Source organism: Musca domestica, unplaced genomic scaffold, assembly GCF_030504385.1.
Source record: "Musca domestica strain aabys unplaced genomic scaffold, Musca_domestica.polishedcontigs.V.1.1 1, whole genome shotgun sequence".
Lineage (NCBI taxonomy): Eukaryota > Metazoa > Arthropoda > Insecta > Diptera > Muscidae > Musca > Musca domestica.
In genome coordinates, this window is record NW_026712114.1 from 12114991 (window position 1) to 12136731 (window position 21741).

Below are 21741 nucleotides of genomic sequence, written 5' to 3' on the forward strand. Positions count from 1 at the left end.
ATTTGGTAATATTTCTACAGCTAACAAAACTAAGTAGTTAGGATATCAGAATATCATATACAGATCCCACTTATGGCCCGATCCTTACGAAATTTTTCATGGAGATAAGGTGAGGGTCAGAATAGAAGCCTACTCTTTTTGGAGATGATCGCCATATATTTAGGGGTTGAATTGATTGTCTGCAGGCCGTAATTATCGCCCGACCCTCACGCACATTTGAATGTGGGTTACCGGACATTACAAAAGCAAAGCAGTTTTGGATGGCCATCCAAAAATATTCAATGTGTGAAATAGTTTGCCAACTTTTGTAGACAAAATACGAAAATGTCCATTCCAGTCACTTTTTGGAGAATTCACAAATACAGGAAAGACGCACTTCTAACTATTTCGTTAACGCTGATTTCGTTGAAGAATATAGTCAAATGTCTGTATCTCATATAGATGCGTTTCAGTCAAAAACCAATAATAAATGTTAATCTTTTGCCACTTCTGAGAGATTATATGTCTTTGGGAAATATTGGTTCCAGATCTAGGAAGACCATTTACGTACAACATCTACCAATAAATTGGAAATGAGCAAATTAGTTTAAGTTGCTATTATTCGAAAATTAGAGAACGGAACCTGATGGTTTTCTTTTATTATTTGTCACAATATCTTGTGGAATTCTTTCGAGTATCTCGCCTATATAAACTGTATGGTTTATTATAGTGTTGTAGGGTATTCAACGGTCGGCCCGCTCGACTGTAGCCTTTGCTTACTTGTTTTTTATATTAACATGAGCTGTTATCTAGAAAGTATAGACATAAACCATTTCTCAGAATGCATTTTGTGTAGTCTTTACCATTTTAGGTCTTTGCCAATATTTCAAGGTGTTACATAATTTTTGGCCCAATCAAACGTTTAATACCCCCATCACATAGTGTTGTAGTGTATAATTTGGCTACAATCAAACAATACGATATCGTGGGTCAATATAACCCATCTTCGAACTTTACCTGCCTGCAGACAAAATACTGATCTGTGCACAATTTTAGCTTCCTAGCTTTATTCGTTTTGACTCAATTGCTTGTTACATACGGATCTGGCGGTACTTCTTTTCTTCCAAAATCTGTAGGCATTTTTCACATACATTCTGCAAAATTGCCATGTTTTTCAGATAAATGTCGCAGCCTATGCACAACCATATTCGTTCAGCGTTAGTATTTATTTAAGGTCTAACTTACACTTTGTATACCCATAATTTAGACTGGGACACATGGTAAAGTTTTATGGCACACAACTTTGTAGAATAAATTTTTGACTTGTTACAATCCCTATTTAATGGAGTTTTTAATCACATTTAAAAAAAAAGCAAAAACTGTGAAAGAGGAGGGGGGATTCTGACCTTCTATCTAGGTTACTCTGCGATCTAAACTTACAATCTATAAATTTTCCAAATATCATAATCTTTCAATTTTTGGAATTTCTGGACTAGTTTATTTGTGAAGGAAAATTCATGGCCATTTATTGACAAGTGACCGATAATTTTGAACTTGTTTTTGAACTAATAACATTTATGGATTATGTACCAAAGTTTCCTTCTAGAGCTAACGTTCTCATCAGCCAGGTACATGAACGGATGTAACTAAATCTACAACAAATTGAATTTTGTTCAATAAATAGGAGGGAAAATATGAATTGGAAAAACGATTTTCAACCATTTTGGGTCATTACAGCTAAAAACTATTTCAACATTACTTGTGTGTTTATTGCAATAATTATTTTTTAAATAATCATATTTAAGAAAAGTGTCACTACTGTGTACAGATAATCAATATGCCATTAAAGCGTATACATTTGAATTTTCAGCCAATAATAGTCATCTTAACGTGCAATCAATTACGTTTATATTAATTATTTACTTATCTCAAGAAAATTGCGTAATACAATAAATACAATTTTCTAACATCTTTAATTTGTAAGTATGTGTATGTATAAAGGTGGCCAATGCATATGCAACTAAATTCATTATTACAATGAGCAACACAAAAAATATTTTAAATGATAATCGAGTAGATGAAGAAGGAAAAGCTTAAAATATGAGACACGTGTACGAGCATTTTGAACGTTTGCATGGAGAGATAAACAAAATAAGGTGCAAGAAGTTCCCAAATCATTTTCAATATGATGACAATGTATACCAGGTGCAATATTTAGCAATTTTATTTTCTTTTTTATAGTTCAGAAATAATTCAGACTGATATTTATAATCGGTAATGGAATCATTTAAGGGGTCTTTTGATCCTTTTTCCAAATTATGGATAAAAGCTCCCTTATAACAATATCGTAGCTATTCAAAATATTCTATAAAATTATCTGTTATTAATTTCTACATAGCGTCTCGGTATAAATCATAACTTTAAAACTCACCTTAACGCCAGATATTTAAAAATAATAACAAGTAAAAAAGCAGCAATTTCGGCCGGGCCGATCTTTTAATACCCTCCATAGGTTGTAGTACAAATTCCGAACTTCAAATACGAAATTTGAAACAATTGTGGTGAATAATGTCGTTAATATCATTAAATTTGAAACATTTCCAATTGCTAATATCATCAAGATCCTGAATAAAGGGAGGTACCGTTATATGTGTGCTATACGAAGACGTCGACCGGTATAGTACTAGTCATTACGTGCTTTAAACTTCAAATATTAAATATTACGTGCTTTAAACAATTCCGGTCAAAAATGTCGCTAAAATCATCAAAATACCGAACATCGTGGAACATCGTTATATGGGGACTATGCTATATCGTGGACCTATTCAGACAATTTTCTTCCAGGGGCTAAAGCACTCAGTAGGAACTTCTTGTGTAGAATTTCAGACAATTCTACTGAAAATGTGTCCAAAATCATAAAAATATCGAATATCAGGAGGTATCGTGATATGGAAGATATACGATATCATGGACCTATAGCGACAATTTTCTTTCAGGGAAAAAATACTCACAAAGAACTTCTTGTGTAGAATTTCAGATAATTCTATTGATAAATGGGGCTAGTTATATCGAGTCTACCGTTATATGGGGGCTTTGCGATTTTGTGGACGGATATAGTCCATTTTTGAACTTGCACAAAAAGAATGATCTGTGCAAAATTTTAGCTTCCTATCTTAACTTGTTTTGACTCCAGCGTGATTACAAAATATGGACGGACGTACAGGACTAAATCGTCTTAGAATTTTTCGCTGATCAAGTGTACAGGGTGAGATGAAAAAACTGCAACCAACTTCGGACTGCTGTAATTTCTTCTTGTTAAAATCATTCCAGTGACAGCTTATTATATTGTCTACAAGCCTACATAAGCATTTTGGAGGGAAAAAAGTTATTCGTGATTCGAATTCAAGCGTGATAGTGTGATTTCTTTATATTTGGCTGGAAAACCACAAGTGGCTATCGTTAGAGCACTCCAGTATTTAAATGTGAATAAATCTTTTGTGTCTCGTACCATCGCTCGTTACCGTGATACTGGTAGCGTAGCCTGACGTCAAGGAAGTGGACCGAAGAAAACAGCAACATCAGCAGAAATAGTTCGAAAAGTAAAGAAGCGACTTGATCGAAACCCGCGTCGCAGTGGCCAAAAAATGGCTCGTAAGCTGAACATATCGCGATATTCCATTCGGCAAATATTGAAAAATGAGCTCGGGGTGAAGCCATTGAAATTCCAAAAAGTTCAAGAACTTACACCGCAGCAGAAAGAAAATAGACTCAAAAGACCTAAAGAGTTGTTTCGCTTGGCCGAAAGAGGTGAACTACCGAATTTGGTTTTCTCCGATGAGAAAACATTCGTTGTCCAGCAGTTTGTAAACAAACAAAATTATCGTGTTTACTTGCCAAAGAGGTCAGCGGAAAATGTGCACATCCGGTTTGCCACCAGAACTCAAGCGCCGGTCATGGTGTTGGTGTGGGCCGCCATAACAGCCGATGGTTGCTCTCCGCTCAAATTAATCGATTGTGGCATCAGAATAAATGCCGAATAATATTCTGGAGGGTGTATTAAAGCCTTGGGCATGCAAACATTTTGGACTCATATCTTGGACATTTCAACAGGACTCAGCACCATCGGACTCAGCACGCCCAAGAATGGTTACAAAATGGGGTTCCTCGATTCATTTCCAGCGCAAAATGGTCACCAAAATCTCCAGATACCAATCCATTGGACTATTGTGTCTGGAAAGCAAGGTTGACACTAAAAAGTACCAAAGTGTCCATCACTTCAAGCAAGCGCTTCCGGGAATGAGCCAAAATATCGCAGGGCAACATTCGGGCAGCGTGTGACGGTTTCATTAGCCGTTTAAAGTCCATAATTTGTGCAAAAGGTGACCAGTCCGAACAAATATAAACTAATTTTAAAATTTGATGCTATTTCCTACATTTTTTGCTTTCATTTAATAAAATTTTTAAAAAATGTAAAAATTATGGCGTTTGACTTTGTTGCAGTTTTTTTATCTCACACTGTATATACACTTTGTTAGGTCTAAAATTATTATGTCGATGAAGTATAATCGGAATGACGAACTTAATATACCCTACACACTATGTATGGTGGGGAATATAAAAACCCATTTAGGGTTAAAGTACTACTTCGTATGAGTTAATAGACAATTTTCCTACGAAAAATCAATTTTAAAGGATGCTGTCAAAGACGAAAATATTCTTCACCAAATATCACTCTAAATCACGATCAAATATCAAGATAATATCTGAATCAATGTTGCCAAAAAAATAAAGATATTTTCCAATTTTGTTGAATAACCTATATAACTAGGCATACGATTTTAAGTTTCCAAATTTATGTATAACAAGTACAATTTTGGTTTTTATTATACCTTACAACACTATGTGTTGGGGGTATTATAAGTTTGATTGGGACAAAATTATGTAACACCACGAAATATTGGTTTCCCACATTGGAAAGTATATATGGATCTTCCTAGCTCGCCGAGCTGAGTCGATCTAGCTATGTATGTCCGTCTGTCCATGTTAATTTGTAATCACTCTACAGGTCGCAATTATGGCCCGATCTTCACGAAATTTAGAGTGGAGGTGGTGCTAGGGTCAGAATAGAATGGACCAAAAACTGAAAAAAATCCAGATTTTGCAGTTTCTCTACAGGTCGCAATTATAGACCAATCGACGCGGAAGTTAGCATGGGCCTAGAGCTTAGGGCTGGGCAGAAGCCTTCCAATTTTGATGGTCATCGGGTAATATTTAGTGGGTGAAATAGGCCACAACATTTGTGTTAAATAAAAGTCAAATTTTCCATTATACCGCGAATATTATTAATCCCGGCGAAATCACAAATAGACGAACAGGTCAATTCTGACCGTTATGTAGACGCCTATATTAAATATATCAGATATATATTTATAGCGAAATTTATACAATGTGTATAAAATAGGAAGGGGATGTTAGCTAAAATGCTTATATCTCAAGAATGGCTAAACTGATTTTGACAAATTTTGTCAATTCAGAATGCCCTCCTGTCATAAAAGTATAAAATCTAAAAAAATATAATAATGATGTTAATTTCAATTTTGTAGTATTTTGTGACATTTTTTTATATTTTCATATTTTTTATCGCATGCGATTTTTTCAATTTGACTTATAATATTTTGTAATATTTCTTCACCTTACAACACAGGTTGGGGATATTATATAAGTATTGCAAATATCGTCCGACCCTCACGAAAATTTTCACAACGGTAGGGTTGGGCTCAGAAGGGCTGGGCCTATTGTTTTCAAATATGTCCGCAATATATTAGGGGTTGAAATTAAACAACTAAAAATTTTCCTGATTTTGCCGTCGTTATAAAAGTCACAAATAGAAACCAAAGGACACGAAATCTCGCATAAAGTTAGAGTTTAGGACAGCGGGTACAATGGACCACTAATTTTGTGTGAAAAAATACCAGCATTACTTACAGGCGATATCCGAAATACACAAAAGGCGAACTTCTGGCTTTTTTATGCTGATTTCTTTGACGAATGTAGCCAAATATCGTAGACAAGCAAATCATATAGATGAGTCTAAATTTGGAGATACGGAGGGGCTTCTTGCTTTTGAAGACGATTGCAAAATATTTAGGGGTTCAAATTAACCAAAAACAGAAATGTTTTTCCGATCACACAATTGAAGCCAATCGACACGCCTGTGAAGAGAGTAAAGGACAGGGAAGAATTCTAGCATTTTGGATGACCATTGGATTATATTTAGCTGTAAAATGGACTACAATAACTAACAGCCCGACGGAGTGCAGGAATATTGGGTAAATGTCCCTAGTCAAAATCCTAATTTCAAAAGCGAAATCTTCCAATATGGATTTGGACATAAGGGGCTTCTAACTTCTTGTAGTGTTGTAGGGTATAATATAGTCGGCCCCGCATGACTATAGCCTTTGCTTACTTGTTTTTTTTTTTCATTTTTTGCGAAGGAAAATATATTTTAGATAAACGTTTATTATTTTTCTCATATTCTGCTGTGTGTTCTTGTGATCTTTTTATGCGTTGTACAGTATTATCATAAATTTTAAAATTTCAGTTTTAAAATATTTAATTCAATCGGTAGTAGCATACCATACCAAATTCGCACTATTTATTACCTTACCTAATTTTATACCCTCAAGCCCACAGTGGTCTTCGTGTAAAATTTAGATATTCCAACCTGTGTTCGGTGGTTGACAAATCCATCACTCAATCTGCCACTTACTCAATATCTCTCCTTTCTTTATAAAAAATCAAACAACGTTTTTCTTCTGTTTTGAATTTTTAAAATAAAATTTACCATTTATTTTCCAGCAAATGAATAAAATTACATAAATGACAATTGTTGTTTGTGTTTTTTTTCCTTAAAATATTAGACATTTTTGTTGTTTTTGATTCTTTTTAACAATAAATACATAATTATTTACAAATGAATTCTCGTGTGTGAGAGGAACTTTAAGTTCATTATTATAATAATTTTCCAAATTTATCTCTGAAATATATTTGAGTAATTTGTGTATTTTATCTAGTTTCTTTTTTCACTTAACTAAAATTTGTTTTTATAATTTTTGTTTTTCATAAAGTTTTTATAACTAAACTTAAACAAATATTCAGTTTTTTTTTTGGTTTCTGTGAATATAAACAACAGTTACTTTATAGTGATACGAATAAATAAAAAAAAAATAAAGTTATTTTACAATTTACTTTTCTGAATATATCTAAGGTATGCACACACAATATTTTTTTCGTTTATGGCACAGGAAAGAAGTCAAAGAGGGGTAGGGGAGGTGAGGGAAGAGAAAGATGCAGGGAAACTCTGTACACAAGCGAGCCATGCATTTCAGCTGCATACTCCGGCCATTCATGAAACCTTTAAAAATGTATGACATTTTTTATAGACTTTATGAAAATGAGCTGATGCTGGGTAGGTGGCGCTGGCGGTGTGCTCGTCGTAAACTTATCAAGAATAAATAATGGAGAACAATACGTGAATATAACTGCCCGCAGTTTGTGAGTTTTTGTTAAAGGACTGTTCCAAAGACAAGTAATAAATTTTGAATGAACTTTAAACTAGGATACTCATTTTTTGTCCAAAGTATGAAATGGAAACTATTCAAAATGTAAAGAAAAAAAAAAAAAAAACACTTTGTAGAACAAATATTTTGTATTTCATATTTCCTAGGAGGCCAGAGTAACAATTGTTTCTCAGAACCCAATACTACTTTTGCGAAGGACTCTGTCTTAGAGCACTTCAGCATATAATGTGAATAAATCTTTTAGTGTCGCGTTACCGCGATACTGGTAGCGTAGCCCAAATATTGCCGAATTTGGTTATCTCCGATGAGAAAACATGCGTTGTCCAGCAGTTTGTAAACAAACAAAATGATAGTGTTTACTGCCAAGAAGTCAGCTGAAAATGTGCATCTTCGGTTGGCCACCAGAACTCAAGCGCCGGTCAGGCCGATGGTCGCTCATCGCTCGTATTAATCGACCGTGGCATCAGATTAAATGCCGAATATTATGGCGAAAATATTTTGGAGGGCACGCAAACATTTTGGCCGTAGACCTTGTACATTCCAACAGGACTCGGCACCATCGCACTCAGCACGCGCCACCCAAGAATGGTTTCAAGGTTCATCGAGGTTGAGGTTCATCGTTTCATTTCCAGCGCAGAATGACCACCAAAATCTCTGAATATAAATTTTTGGACTATTGTGTCTGGAGTATTTTGGAAAACAAGTTTGGCACTTAAAAACACCAAAGTATTAATCACCTCAAGCAAGCGCTTCGTCGGGAATGGACCAAAATATCACAGATCAACAAAAAATTATCAATCAACTTCAAAATTAGTGGTCCATTGCACCCGCTGTCCTAAACTCTAACTTTATGCGAGATTTCGTGTACTTTGGTTTCTATTTGTGACCTTTATAACGGTTGCAAAATTAGGACAATTTTAAGTTGTTGGTCCATTTCAACCCCCTAATATATTGCGGACATCTTTGAAAACAATAGGCTTAGTCCTTCTGAGCCCAACCCTACCCTTGTGAAAATTTTCGTGAGGATCGGACGATATTTGCAATACTTATATAATATCCCCACCTGTATTGTAAGGTGAAAAAATATTACAAAATATTATAAGTCAAATTGAAAAAATCGCATGCGATAAAAAATATGAAAAAATAAAAAAAAAGTCACAAAATACTACAAAATCTATATTAACATCATTATTGGCATCTTTTTCTGCGATTTTTTTAGATTTTATACTTTTATGTCAAGAGGGCATTCTGAATTGACAAAATTTGTCAAAATCGGTCCAGCCATTCTTGTGATATAAGCATTCTAACTAACATCCCCTTTGTATATAATCATTGTACATGTTTCGCTATATATATCCGATATATTTATTATCGGCATCTACGTAACGGTCAGAATTGACCTGTTCGTATATTTGTGATTCGTCGGTATTAAAAATATTCGCGGTTTAATGGAAAAATTGACTTTTATTAAACACAAATGTTGTGGCCTGTTTCACCCACTAAATATTACCCGATGACCATCAAAATTTGGTAGGCTTCTATCCAGCCCTAAGCTCTAGCGTCATGCTAACTTCCGCTTTGATTGGTCTATAATTGCGATCTGTAGAGCAACTGCAAAATCTGGATTTTTTTCAGTTTTTGGTCCATTTCAATCCCTAAATATTATGCGATCGTCTCCATATTCTGACCTTAGTCCCACCTCCATTCTAAATTTCGTGAAGATCGGGCCATAATTGCGATCTGTAGAGTGATTACAAATTAACATGGGCAGACGGACAGACAGACGGACGGACATACATAGCTAGATCGACTCAGCTCGGCGAGATAGGAAGATTCATATATACTTTCCTATGTGGGAAATCAATATTCCGAGGTGTTACCTAATTTTTGGCCCAATCAAACTTATAATACCCCCAACACATAGTGTTGTACGGTATAAAAACAAGTAAGGAAGTATCAGCCGGTTTGCCGAAAATATTCGATTAAGCAAATTTTGGTAGTAGTAAATGTAGCCACATGGCAGAAATAATATTTCAAATTTCAATTAATTTTTTGTCTCTCTCTCCTTTTTTGAATTCGAAATGTTATATGTATGTATATATATATATATATATATATATATACATATATATATATATATATATATATATATATATATATATATATATATATATATATATATATATCTTCATTCCTTATATTCAAATATTCATTTCATATCTCACCGGAACAGTCCTTAAAATACATCTCTTTAAACTAAACAAAAAAAAAATATGAGGCGAAAATTTTCCTATACATTCTTAAAACTAGGGAATATCAGAATCTGTTTGAGTTGAAACTAACTACCATTTACAATAGCGAGTAGTACTTCGGATGCCGAGCAATTGCAAATTTGTTGTCTAATACAAGTCATGTACAAAAGGATATGGACACATGCCTTTCTCTTACACTCTTTCGCTTTTTCTGTTGGTTGGCATATTTTAATAGTTTGTTTCTTGCGAATGGCTTAAAGCCATGTTTTGTCCTGATTATGAAATGTATTAGATTTTGTTGCTGCTGTTGTACTGCTGGAATAAAGCATTTTAATACCACCGCCACTCGTAGAACTTCTATCATCCAAGTTTATAGCTTCGTGCTTTGATGTGAATGTGTTGTTGTTGGTTTTGCTGCTCGCTTTGCCAACTTCCAAGGTTAGGCCATTCGAAGTTCTTTGCCTGTCATAATCATTACTTGAATTATTGTACAGCAATAATGAAGTGTTCGAATTGGCGGGGGTGCCGGCAGCAGCAGCAGCAGTGGTGCCCGTGCCATTTGTCAATGTTGAACTGGTATAGAATAGACTTCCGTTTCCGTTGCTGTTGCCACCGTTATAAAGATCTTTTACTGCTTTGTCGCCGTCGTCCACTTCTACCTCGCAACCCCCTCCATTTTGTCAAGACATTAAAGCCGTTCGATTGGCCAAATAATTTGTATCACTTACACCATTAAACGCCGACGGACATGTCCCAACCACATTCTCATTCGTTGCCGGTGTCCCCGTTGTGGCCGCTATTGTTGTTGTTGCCATTGTCCATTTACCATTCGGCCGTAGATTTGATTTTAGCAGCTTTTCCTTGGAGTTGTTGGCCGCATACAAGTGCAGGGGTCCATTACCGGTCAACGATGCCAATTCATGGGAATTGTTGACACTGTTGGCCAACTTGACACTGTTCCGTTGGTGATACGAACCGTGATGATGTGGATGCGAATGATGATGTAGATGGTGTTGGTGATGCTGTGAATAATTGCCGCCACTTATATTACAAGTGTTTGGGACCATTGTTGTTGTAGTTGTTATGGGTGCTGAGTGACGGCTGCTGTCACGGTGAGTTGTTAAAATTGTTGAACTACGAAGGATACCTAAAAGAAAACAGAGAGAAAGAAAGAAAAAAGAATATGACAAATTATCCAGGGTCAGTTTTTTTTTGATTTTCGATGATGATTAATGAAGGACGATTAGCAGAGTCTTAGTAAAAATCAAATGGGAGTGAAAGTGTTAATGCGTTACGAATGGAATATATCTAAGCCTTGCCTTTCTATGGATCTGCTATGACTCATAAAGCCAAACTCCTTTTTCTAGGGGAATTATTCGTAGATTAGAGGCAAAATATCACTTCCACCCACAAAAATATAAACCCCAATATCACAATCGGATGTACTCCAAACAGAACCGAGAGAGAGCGTGCAGAGAGCGATGGTGCTGAGTCCTGTTGGAATGTCCAAGGTTTGCGGCCAAAATGTTTGCGTGCCCAAGGCTTTAAAACACCCTCCAGAATATTTTCGCGATTATATGCGACCATCGGCTGTTATGGCGGCCCACACCATCACAATGGCGGGCGCATGAGTTCTAGTGGCCAACCGAAGGTGCACGTTTTCAGCTGACTTCTTTGGCAAGTAAACACGATCATTTTGTTTGTTTACAAACTGCTGGACAACGAATGTTTTCTCATCGGAGAAACCCAAATTCGGCAGTTCACCACTTTAGGCCAAGCGAAACAACCCTTTAGGTCTTTTGAGTCTATTTTCTTTCTGTTGCTGTCTAAGTTCTTGCACTTTTTGGAATTTCAATGGCTTTACCCCGAGTTCAGTATGAGTATGTTCAGCTCACGAGCCATTTTTCGGCCACTGCCACCCGGGTTTCGATCAAGTCGCTTTTTATACCCTACACCACAAGGTGGCCAGGGTATTATGTCTTTGTGCATTTGTTTGTAACAGGCAAAAGGAAACGGGATAGACCCATAGTTCCTTTTGATGATCTGCATAGAATCATATTCTGAGTCGATTTATGCATGTCAGTCCGTCTGTCCGTCCGTCCGTCTGTCCATGTATTTTTGTAAACAAAGTGCAGGTCGCATTTATTGCCCGATCCAGATGAAATTTTGCACAGATCATTTGTTTGGCCCAAGGACGAACCCTATTGAAATTGGAGATAATCGGTCAAAATTTAGATATAGCTCCCATATATATCTTGTCCGATTTGCCTTTTATTGTGCATCAAACGTATAATATCAGCCCGAATTGTATGGAATTTTACATATACACCCAGATTAGGCCTGAAAATAAGTATGTTAAATTTGATCGAAATCGGTTCAGATAAAGCTATAGCTCCCATATATATTGTTCATCCGATTTGTTATTTTTGTCCTCCGCAGCCGTAATATGCCCTCTGTAACAACAATATTTGGGGAAATATATCAAATACAGCTCAGAAATACCTTTGCTAAATTTTATCGATATCGGTTCAGATTTGAATATAGCTCCCATATATAACTTCGTCCGATTTACCTTTGATCGTGCACCAAACGCCTAATATTTGCCCAAATGGGATGATATTTGGCACTTACAACCGAATTGAGTCTAGAAGCTAGTATGTCAAATTTGGTGAAGATCGGTTCAGATATAGCTATAGCTCCCATGTATACTGTTAATCCGATTTGTTATATATGTTACCCACAGCCGTAATATGCACTCCGTAACAACGATATTCAGGAAAATATATCAAATACAGCTCAGAAATATCTTTGCCAAATTTTATCGAGATCGGTTCCGATTTGGATATAGCTCCCATATATATTTTTATCCGATTTTAAATTAATTGTGCACCAAATGGGCAATACAAGTCCGAATTTAAAAGATATAAATGCTTCGGCATATTAAGTCCTTTGAAATTTAAATTATAATTATAATCATAGCGTGTATTATTGAATTCTCCCATAAAAACTTTTAATTGCTTTGCGGAGCTCTACTAAATCAGCAAAGTGGTGTAGGGTATCATCAAATCGACCCGCCCGACTTTAAGACTTTCTTTACTGGTTTACTTTTCGAATCATTTCTGCTGATGTTGCTGTTTTCTTCTGTCCATTTCCTTGACGTCGGGCTACGCTACCAGTATCACGGTAACGGGCGATGGTACGAGACACAAAAGACTTATTCACATTCAAAGGCTGGAGCGCTCTAACGATATCCACTTGTGGTTTTGCAGCCAAATAAAAAGAAATCGCACTTTCACGCTTGAATTCCATCACGAATAACTTTTTTTGTAAAATTCTCAATGAAATGCTTTTGCACGCTTGTAAACAATATAGTGAGCTGTTACTGGAATAATGTTAACAGCTGTTGGACAAGTGGCTTTGAAATGACAGCAGTCTGAAATTGGTTGCAGTTTCTTCATCTCACCCTGTATAGTCCCCTTGACCAATTTAAAATTCCTGATACCTCCTTTATATTGCATTTCAATATGTTTTACTTATCCTTTCACTATTCCCTAGTCTCTAAAGTTCATTCACAAATTTAAAGCTAACTCTTCCTTCACACACAACTCAAAATATCAAATATTTCCGCAAGTTTTTGCCAATTATAAAAAAAATGTTTTCCAAAATCACTGATTGACAGGTTTATCTTTGGATTTATTGTTGACCATTAACTAACCCCTTCGTTTTCCTATATTTAAATATTTATGGACGTTTGCTCTACATTGGATTTTTTCTATTTCCATTCAAATTATTTTTGGTATTTTTTATGTTGCTGAGTTTCCATGATAACGGATGATTTGAAAAAAAAAAAAGAAAAAAAAAAAAAAACAAAAACAATCGAACTTACCACAGTGGGAAATGCGACGACTTTTTGGTGAGCCAGGGCAGGTGTAGAGAAACGAGCGTTGAGTATCTAAAAATATGGAAGAAAAAGTTCAATGTTTTTGAAAAGAAAAACACTAGCTAAATGTAAAAACTGTAACTTGGTGTCAATTTTAATTGCCAAAGAAATGTTGAAGGTGTAATATTCGGTGTTCACTGTACCACAAAAACAGGTCAAAGCTTACACCTTTAACATTTGTCATCGGATGACTTCATTTAATTCATATTCATCAATTTTTTTAATATGTCAAATGGTAATAAATAGATTCGAACAAATAAACTGAACTGACATTAGAATGGGTCGAATAGAATAAGAAACGTGACTAAAATCTTAAAATTGTTCTTTCAATACAGATCAAGGACTGAGCACGTGTCTCCGCTAAAATGTTTACTTTTCTAATGTTTATTTATTTTATTGATTAATTTATTTAATTCATATTGTAATATAAGCCACCAAGGCCAATAACAGTTCAGCCACCAAGGCCAATAAGTTACAATTCATCTGAGTAAAATTACAAAATATTTATAAAAGGAAGAAATTAATTATTTAAGCGAAACCCCAGAGTACCTGTAACAATTTTAAACCCATAGTTTACCTGTGTGACCTGTTTATACCCCATGACTAAATCCGTTTCAGACAATCTGTGCGTCTGTCTGTTTGGCTGGTGCGCACGGGGTGGAGTATCCGATTTGGTCCAAACTTGGTACATCGTAATATTATTATCAAACTTAAATCCGGTTAGGAGATGGACAATATCGGATCACTCCTTCTAGTACCTCCCCCACAAAAGCTAAAAATTTTTTAGAGAAAATAAGTTAAACAAGTAAAATAGTATCAGTCGGTTTTGCCGACAGGTATATACCCCCAGCCTTGTGTTATGATCATTGTTGACTCTTTATGGGGGAGATTTCAAAGCAGTTGAACGCAATATTGCTCCAACTCGTATCTGACCTAAGACTGATAAAAAAATATTACAACATGCCAGATTGGAATATATCGACTCCTTCCTATACTTTATATGAAATATATGCAAATTATTGGAAAATGTGGAAACATGCGTGAGGTAACTGATATAGCGGACCGAAGTATTCCATTTTCATACTTCATCTAATACAAATAAAAATATTGGTATGTGCAAAAATTGAAGGAAAACGAGCATTTATTTATATCCGCGAAATCATAAATTTCGAAAAAATACATATTCTTATCTGATTTCGGGTTAAGACAAATACAGTGTGAGATAAAAAAAAACTGCAACAAAGTCAAACGCCATAATTGTTACTTTTTTTAAATTTTATTGAATGAAAGCAAAAAATGTCGGAAATAGCATTAAATTTTAGAATAAGTTTAGATTTGTTCGAATTGGTCAGCTTTGGCACGAATTATGGCCTTCAACCGGCCAATGAAACCGTCACACGCTGCCCGGATGTTGCTCTGCGGTATTTCTGCCATTCCCGGCGAAGCGTGATCGACACTTTGGAATTTTAGTGCCAACCATGCTTTCCAAAATACTCCAGAAACAATAGTCCAACGGATTGATATTCGGAGATTTTGGTAGCATAGGGCGCTGGAAATGAAGCGAAAAACCTCATTTTGTAACCATTCATGTGTGGCCCGTACTGGGTGCGATGGTGCTGAGTACTGTTGGAATGTCCAAGGTCTGCGTCCAAAATGTTTGCGTGCCCAAGGCTTTAGTACACCCTCTAGAATATTTTCGCGATAATATTCGGCATTTATTCTTATGTCACGGTCGATTAATAGTTATGGCGGCCAACACCATCACCATTGCCGGCGTTTGAGTTCTGGTGGCCAACCGAAGGTGTACATCTTCAGCTTACCTCTTTGGCAAGTAAACAGGATTATTTTGTTTGTTTACAAACTGCTGGACAACGAATGTTTTCTCATCGGAGAAAACCAAATTCGGCAGTTCACCACTTTCGGCCAAGCGAAACAACTCTTTAGCTCTTTTGAGTCTATTTTCTTTCTGTTGCGGTAAGTTCTTGCACTTGCGGTATGTTCTTGCACTTTTTGGATTTTCAATGACTTTACCCCGAGATCATTTTTCAATATTTGCCGAATGGAATATTGCTATATGTACAGCTCACGAGCCATTTTTCGACGAGCCATTGCTACGAGGGTTTCGATCAAGTCGCTTCTTTATTTACTGATGTTGCTGTTTTCTTCCGTCCACTTTCTTGACGTCGAGCTACGCTACCAGTATCACGGTAACGAGCGATGGTACGAGACAAAAAAGATTTATTCACATTTTAATGCTGGAGTGCTCTAACGATAGCCACTCTTGATTTTCCAGCCAAACATAAAGAAATCACACTATCACGCTTGAATTCCATCACGAATAACTTTTTTTCAGGAAAATTCTCACCAAAATGCTTTTGTACGCTTTTAAAAAATATGTCGGATGAGGCTTAGAAATGACAGTAGACTGAAGTTGGTTGCAGTTTTTTCATTTCTCCCTGTATTCCATCTTCACACCGGACCTTCACATTTAATAAGGGTTGTATTTATTCAAAATGTTTACCCTTTGTGGGAGTGATACTTGATGGAGTGGACAGATATTTACATTTTCACACCTGACCTATCACTGATGCAAATATTAGGATTTCCAGATTTGGTGCAAAATCGGAGTATCATTTCCCTTTCTGTGCAATAAGATTTTTTTACAAATTTAAACCTTTTGTGCGGGAGTGGACCGATATTGCCCATCTCCGAACTCGATCTACGTTTGATAATGGTATTGCGATGTACGAAGTTTCGACCAAATAGGATGGAAATTTAATGATTAATACATTTATTACTTTTTGCATTTTTTCAGTAAATGTTTCAAAAAAGTGAACTAATAACAAATTTCAGATTTCCAAATCTATCCCCTTCTCCACTACCAAATTTAGTAACATTTGGTACTTTTCGTACTTTCCGTTCCATCAGTTAACACAAAAGCAAATTGTGTCAAATATATTACCATTTAGCACAGTTCTTGCACTTAGTACACATTTTCAAAACCACCTCCCTATATCAAACCTACTTTTTTTACCAAATGTCAAGATTTTTTTCACTTATTACCAAATTGTGGCAAATTTAGGGAATTTTACTACCTTTAGTGTACTTATAGTTCGAATTTCCAAAAACCTGTGATATATCTGTCCCATCAACGACCTTCATTTTAAATTCCAGAACTCGTCCTCTTTCTTAATTTAAATTTAAATAATATTTTAAAATTATTTAAAATCCATTCGACCCACTCCAATGCCTTTCGAATGTGTATGCATGTGTTGTGTTGTACAAAAAATACCAAATTTGGAACATTTACCATTACGTTTGATGCGATTGTGATCGGGTGAACCGGAGCATGAATAACGTGATGTCAGGTTATCACGACGATTTAGACTTTCAGCGCCAACATGAACGAATGGACACCAGCGGAAAAACATTTTGAAGCCAAAGCGAAACCTGTAAAGAAAAAAAAAAAAAACGAGAAAAGAGAAAGGTAATAAAATAACACACACACACTCAGACAAATGCTGTCAATAATAAATCAACATCAGAGGTATGCAATGTCAATGATGATGATGATGGTGGCACACGTTGCAGCTGGTGCAGTAACGGCACCCGAAGCAGCAGCAAGAGCAGCAGAGACAGTAAAGGATATAAATTAAGTCATTGGAATAAAAACGGATTAAATGCAATGGTTATGGAAAGCGTATTCTCCCCCCATGTACCCCATCCCCGGTTCTACGAACTACAACCATCCAATTCAACCACCCATCCTCCGCAACTATTCCAGGATAAACTGTTGTTTAATGCCGGAAATGCAACTTTGGCGGATGTTCAAGAATGTTGGGCAACATAAAAACCGCAAGAGCTCAGACAAGGAGGTGGATGAGTAGGGAGAGGGGAATGGAAGGGATTCCACGTCAACAACAAACGACAACAGCAACAATAACATTAACGAAAGGAAAGGAAGTTGAACAGACCGGAATATAAGACAACCATGTTACGTGCAATTGCCAACAAGCGAAACAAAACAAAAAATACAATGAGAACAAGAAATGGAAGTAAAGGATGATGGGCGCAGCAAAAAATAAAAAGAAACTGAAAATAATAATAAAAACAATAACAATACGAACGAACGAAGGAACGAAGAAAGGAAAATGCGTAGGATGCCAAACAATGAATTGCTGAAATTAATTTCTCTTTGGCATTTCATTTTATTTGCAACAATAAAGAAAACGAAGAAGTCTCCAGCCAGAGATATTGATGCCTTGTGGCCGTGGAAGAGGTGGATGTGTGTGCATGTGTGTTTGAGTGTGCTGTGTAGAAACAATTCAACAAACAACACCACTCAACAATGCAACGTGTGGAATTTTAAGGATTTAGTTATTGTGGGGTTGTATGTGTCTGAAATCGATTTTATTATTATTTTTATGACGGGGTGGGGAAGAGAGAGAGGCGCCGAATAGAGATCTATTAAATGAGAAAATGCTAAATCTGCCTAAGGATTTGTTGGCTGCGAAATATTTTAGAAATAATTTCAGCTTTGTGGCAAATCCTTAAGATGCACTCGTGTTCATCTTAGGATTCAAAAGGAAAATGTTTTGCCAAGGTTTTATTTTTCAATTAAAAACAAAAACGGCATTTCTCTTATAACGTATGTTTTGTGTTGGTGGGGCAAACAAGTGCGAGTGTTTTCGTACATGTTTTGCGACCATAAAAATAATATGAATGTTAAAATTTTATAGGGGAGAAAAGCTGTTGAAGGATTTTATGATTCTGGGGGAACTTGGAAGGAGAAAAAAAAAATACAATTTTGGTATTTCTCATAGAGGGCAAAATAAATATTTTCATAAAAATCATCTCATAGCGGACCAAGGGGTCTACTCATAGAAGATGAATAGGTCTACTCATAGAAATCGAATCGCTCTTATTACAGAAGACGAATAGGTCTTTTCATAGAAAGCGAATCGGCGTTCACATACAAGAGCACTAGTTCTTCTCAAAGAAGACGAATAGGCCTTCTCAAAGAAGACAAATACAGGGTGAGACAAAAAAAAAACTGAATTATGACCTTCAAACGGCCAATGAAACCGTCACACGCTTCCCGAATGTTGCTCCGTGGTATTTTGTCCCATTCCCAGCGAAGTGCTTGCTTGAGGTTATCAACATTTTGGTATTTTTTAGTGCCAACCTTGCTTTCCAAAATACTGCAGACACAATAGTCCAAGGGATTGGTATCCGGTGATTTTTCTGGCCATTGTGCGCTGGAAATGAAGCGAGGAACCTCATTTTGTAAACATTCTTGGTGGCGCGTGATGAGTGCGATGGTGCTGAGTACTGTTGGAATGTCCAAGGTCTGCGGCCTAAATGTTTGCGTGCCCAAGGCTTTTATACACCCTCCAGAATATTTTCGCGATACTATTCGACCTTTATTGCGATGCCACGGTCGATTAATACGAGCGGTGAGCGACCATCGGTTTTTATGGCGGCCCACACCATCACAATGGCCGGCGCTTGAGTTCTGGTGGCCAACCGAAGGTGCACATTTTCAGCTGACCTCTTTGGCAAGTAAACATCATAATTTTTTTTTGTTGACAAATTACTGGACAAGGAATGTTTTCTCATCGGAGAAAACCAAATTCGGCAGTTCACCACTTTCGGCCAATCGAAGAAACTCTTTAGCTCTTTTGAGTCTATTTTCTTTCTGTTGCGGTATAAGTTCTTGCACTTTTTGGAATTTCAATGGCTTTACCACGATCTCCTTTTTTAATATTTGCCGAATGGAATATTGCAATATGTTCAGCTTACGAGCCATTTTACGGCCACTGCGAAGCGGGTTTGATCAAGTCGGTTCTTTACTTTTCGAGCCATTTCTGCTGATGTTGCTGCTTTCTTCCGTCCACTTCCTTGACGTCGGGCTGCGCTACCAGTATCACGGTAACGAGCGATGGTACGAGACACAAAACATTTATTCACATTTAAATGCTGGAGTGCTCTAATGATAGCCATTTGTCGTTGTCCAGTAAAAAATATAAAGAAATCACGCTTGAATTCTACCACGAAAACATTTTTTTCTGAAAAATTTTCACCAAAATGCCTTTGTGCGGTTGTAAACAATATAATGACCTGTCACTGCAATAATTTCCACAGCTGGCTTAGAAATGGCAGCAGTCTGAAATTGGTTGCAGTTTTTTCATCTCACTCTGTAGGTCTTCTCATAGAAGAGCAATAGGTCTTCGCATAGAAGAGCAATCGGTCTTCTCATAGAAAAGCTATGCGTCTTCTCATAGAAAAGCTATGCGTCTTCTCATAGAAGGGCAATAGGTCGTCTCATAGAAGAGCAATAGGTCGTCTCATAGAAGAGCAATAGGTCGTCTCATAGAAGAGCAATAGGTCTTCTCATAGAAGAGCAATAGGTCTTCTCATAGAAGAGCAATAGGTCTTCTCATAGAAGAGCAATAGGTCTTCTCATAGAAGAGCAATAAGTCTTCTCATAGAAGAGCAATAGGTCTTCTCATAGAAGAGCAATAGGTCTTCTCATAGAAGAGCAATAGGTCTTCTCATAATGCAATAGGTCTTCTCATAGAAGAGCAATAGGTCTTCTCATAGAAGAGCAATAGATCTTCTCATAACATAGAAGAGCTATGAAGAAGAGATATGAGCCTTCTCATAGAAGAGCTATGGTTTTCTCATAGAAAAGCTATAGGTCTTTTCATAAAAGAGCTATGGATCTTCTCATAGAAGAGCTGTGGGTCTTCGTATAAAAGACCTATGGGTCTCGTCATAGAAGGCCTGTGGGTCTTCTAATTGAATTCAATCCATAATTTAATTATTTGTCTAGACTTACGATAACGTAGACCCCCATCTACAACCATGACTTCCATACCCTACCAACCCCGTCATAAATTTTATTCATTGTTAAATAATTGATTGAACAATTAATAATTCATCCTCTTTGGCAGCAGAAATGCTTCCTAGAGTTCCACGTCGAGGTCTGCTGTGTTACGTTCCGACATCCTTTATTAAACTGTAGTTGTTATTTGTCGATATCGTTTCATTTTAGTCGTTTTTTTCTATCCTCTCTTCAATGCAGCACCATCATCATCTATCCACTTATCTGTGTAAGGACCGTGTTTGCAACGACCAAGAGCTTTCACTTAAAAAAAAACGTTACCATTTTCTTTTTGCCTTCAATGAATAGTAGTTTGATGTATTGGACGGATGTTTCTATCAGCTTTTGCCTTTTTTTAAGAAGAGCCATTCAAATGTCAAGACCAAAAGGTAGACAATGTTGTTCGGGGTATTTATAAGTGTGTATGTATGTGCGTTTGTTTAGGTGAAAGTAATCAAAGGAAGCTGGTAAATATTTTAAATTTTTCTTTTGAAAAACGAGTATTGGAATTGGAGTTTTTTTTTTAATACGAAATTATTTGTGAAATATTTCCAAAGAATTATTTTCATTTAAATTCAAATGAATTCGAATTTTAATAATGAGGCCTTATACATTAGATTGTCTTTTGACATTTTTATGGTCTCAGTGTCTGGAAATTATATTCGTTTTTCTTTAAATTATTCTTATTAGATCCCCATCCCTTATTTGGCATTCAAAGTCATTGAATCATTTATGAATATTCCATAACAGATTCACAAAGGGAAAAATCGCCCACTTGGTTTCAATTTAAATGTACTTCAAATTTATAAAGTAACATTTTTCATTTTCAGTTGACTTCACAAAATTACATACACACTCACTCGAGCACACACACATATACATTATTCTGACAACTGTTTCAGATGTGACCTTTTACGTTTATTAACATTTAAATGCTGTTGAAATCAGACCCATTTCAAATTGAAAATACCTTAATATATCTGTCTATAATATTTACATATTTTACAGCAGGGCAAGGCAGAGAGCCTCAAAAATTTTTTGTGATTGTATGTGTTTTGAATTAACAAAAATATTGCAAGTGTTTTTTTGCCTTCTGTACAGAGT

At 36.2% G+C, this 21741-nt stretch overlaps 1 protein-coding gene across 2 annotated transcripts in view; it reads right to left on the minus strand.

Moving 5' to 3' along the window:
* Window positions 1-10489: 10489 nt before the first annotated feature.
* Window positions 10490-21741, minus strand: part of LOC131801103 (tachykinin-like peptides receptor 99D) — a 209650-nt gene continuing 198398 nt past the window's right edge. The window contains exons 9-11 of one of the 2 annotated variants that reach the window (XM_059119194.1): window positions 17068-17201; window positions 13698-13763; window positions 10490-10958 (exon numbers count right to left, since the gene is read on the minus strand). In XM_059119194.1, the coding sequence (XP_058975177.1) occupies window positions 10492-10958; window positions 13698-13763; window positions 17068-17201 (667 nt within the window). In that variant the 3' untranslated portion in view covers window positions 10490-10491. Of the gene's footprint in view, window positions 10959-13697; window positions 13764-17061; window positions 17202-21741 lie in introns of both variants that reach the window. The other variant, XM_059119183.1, reaches the window with a different exon arrangement.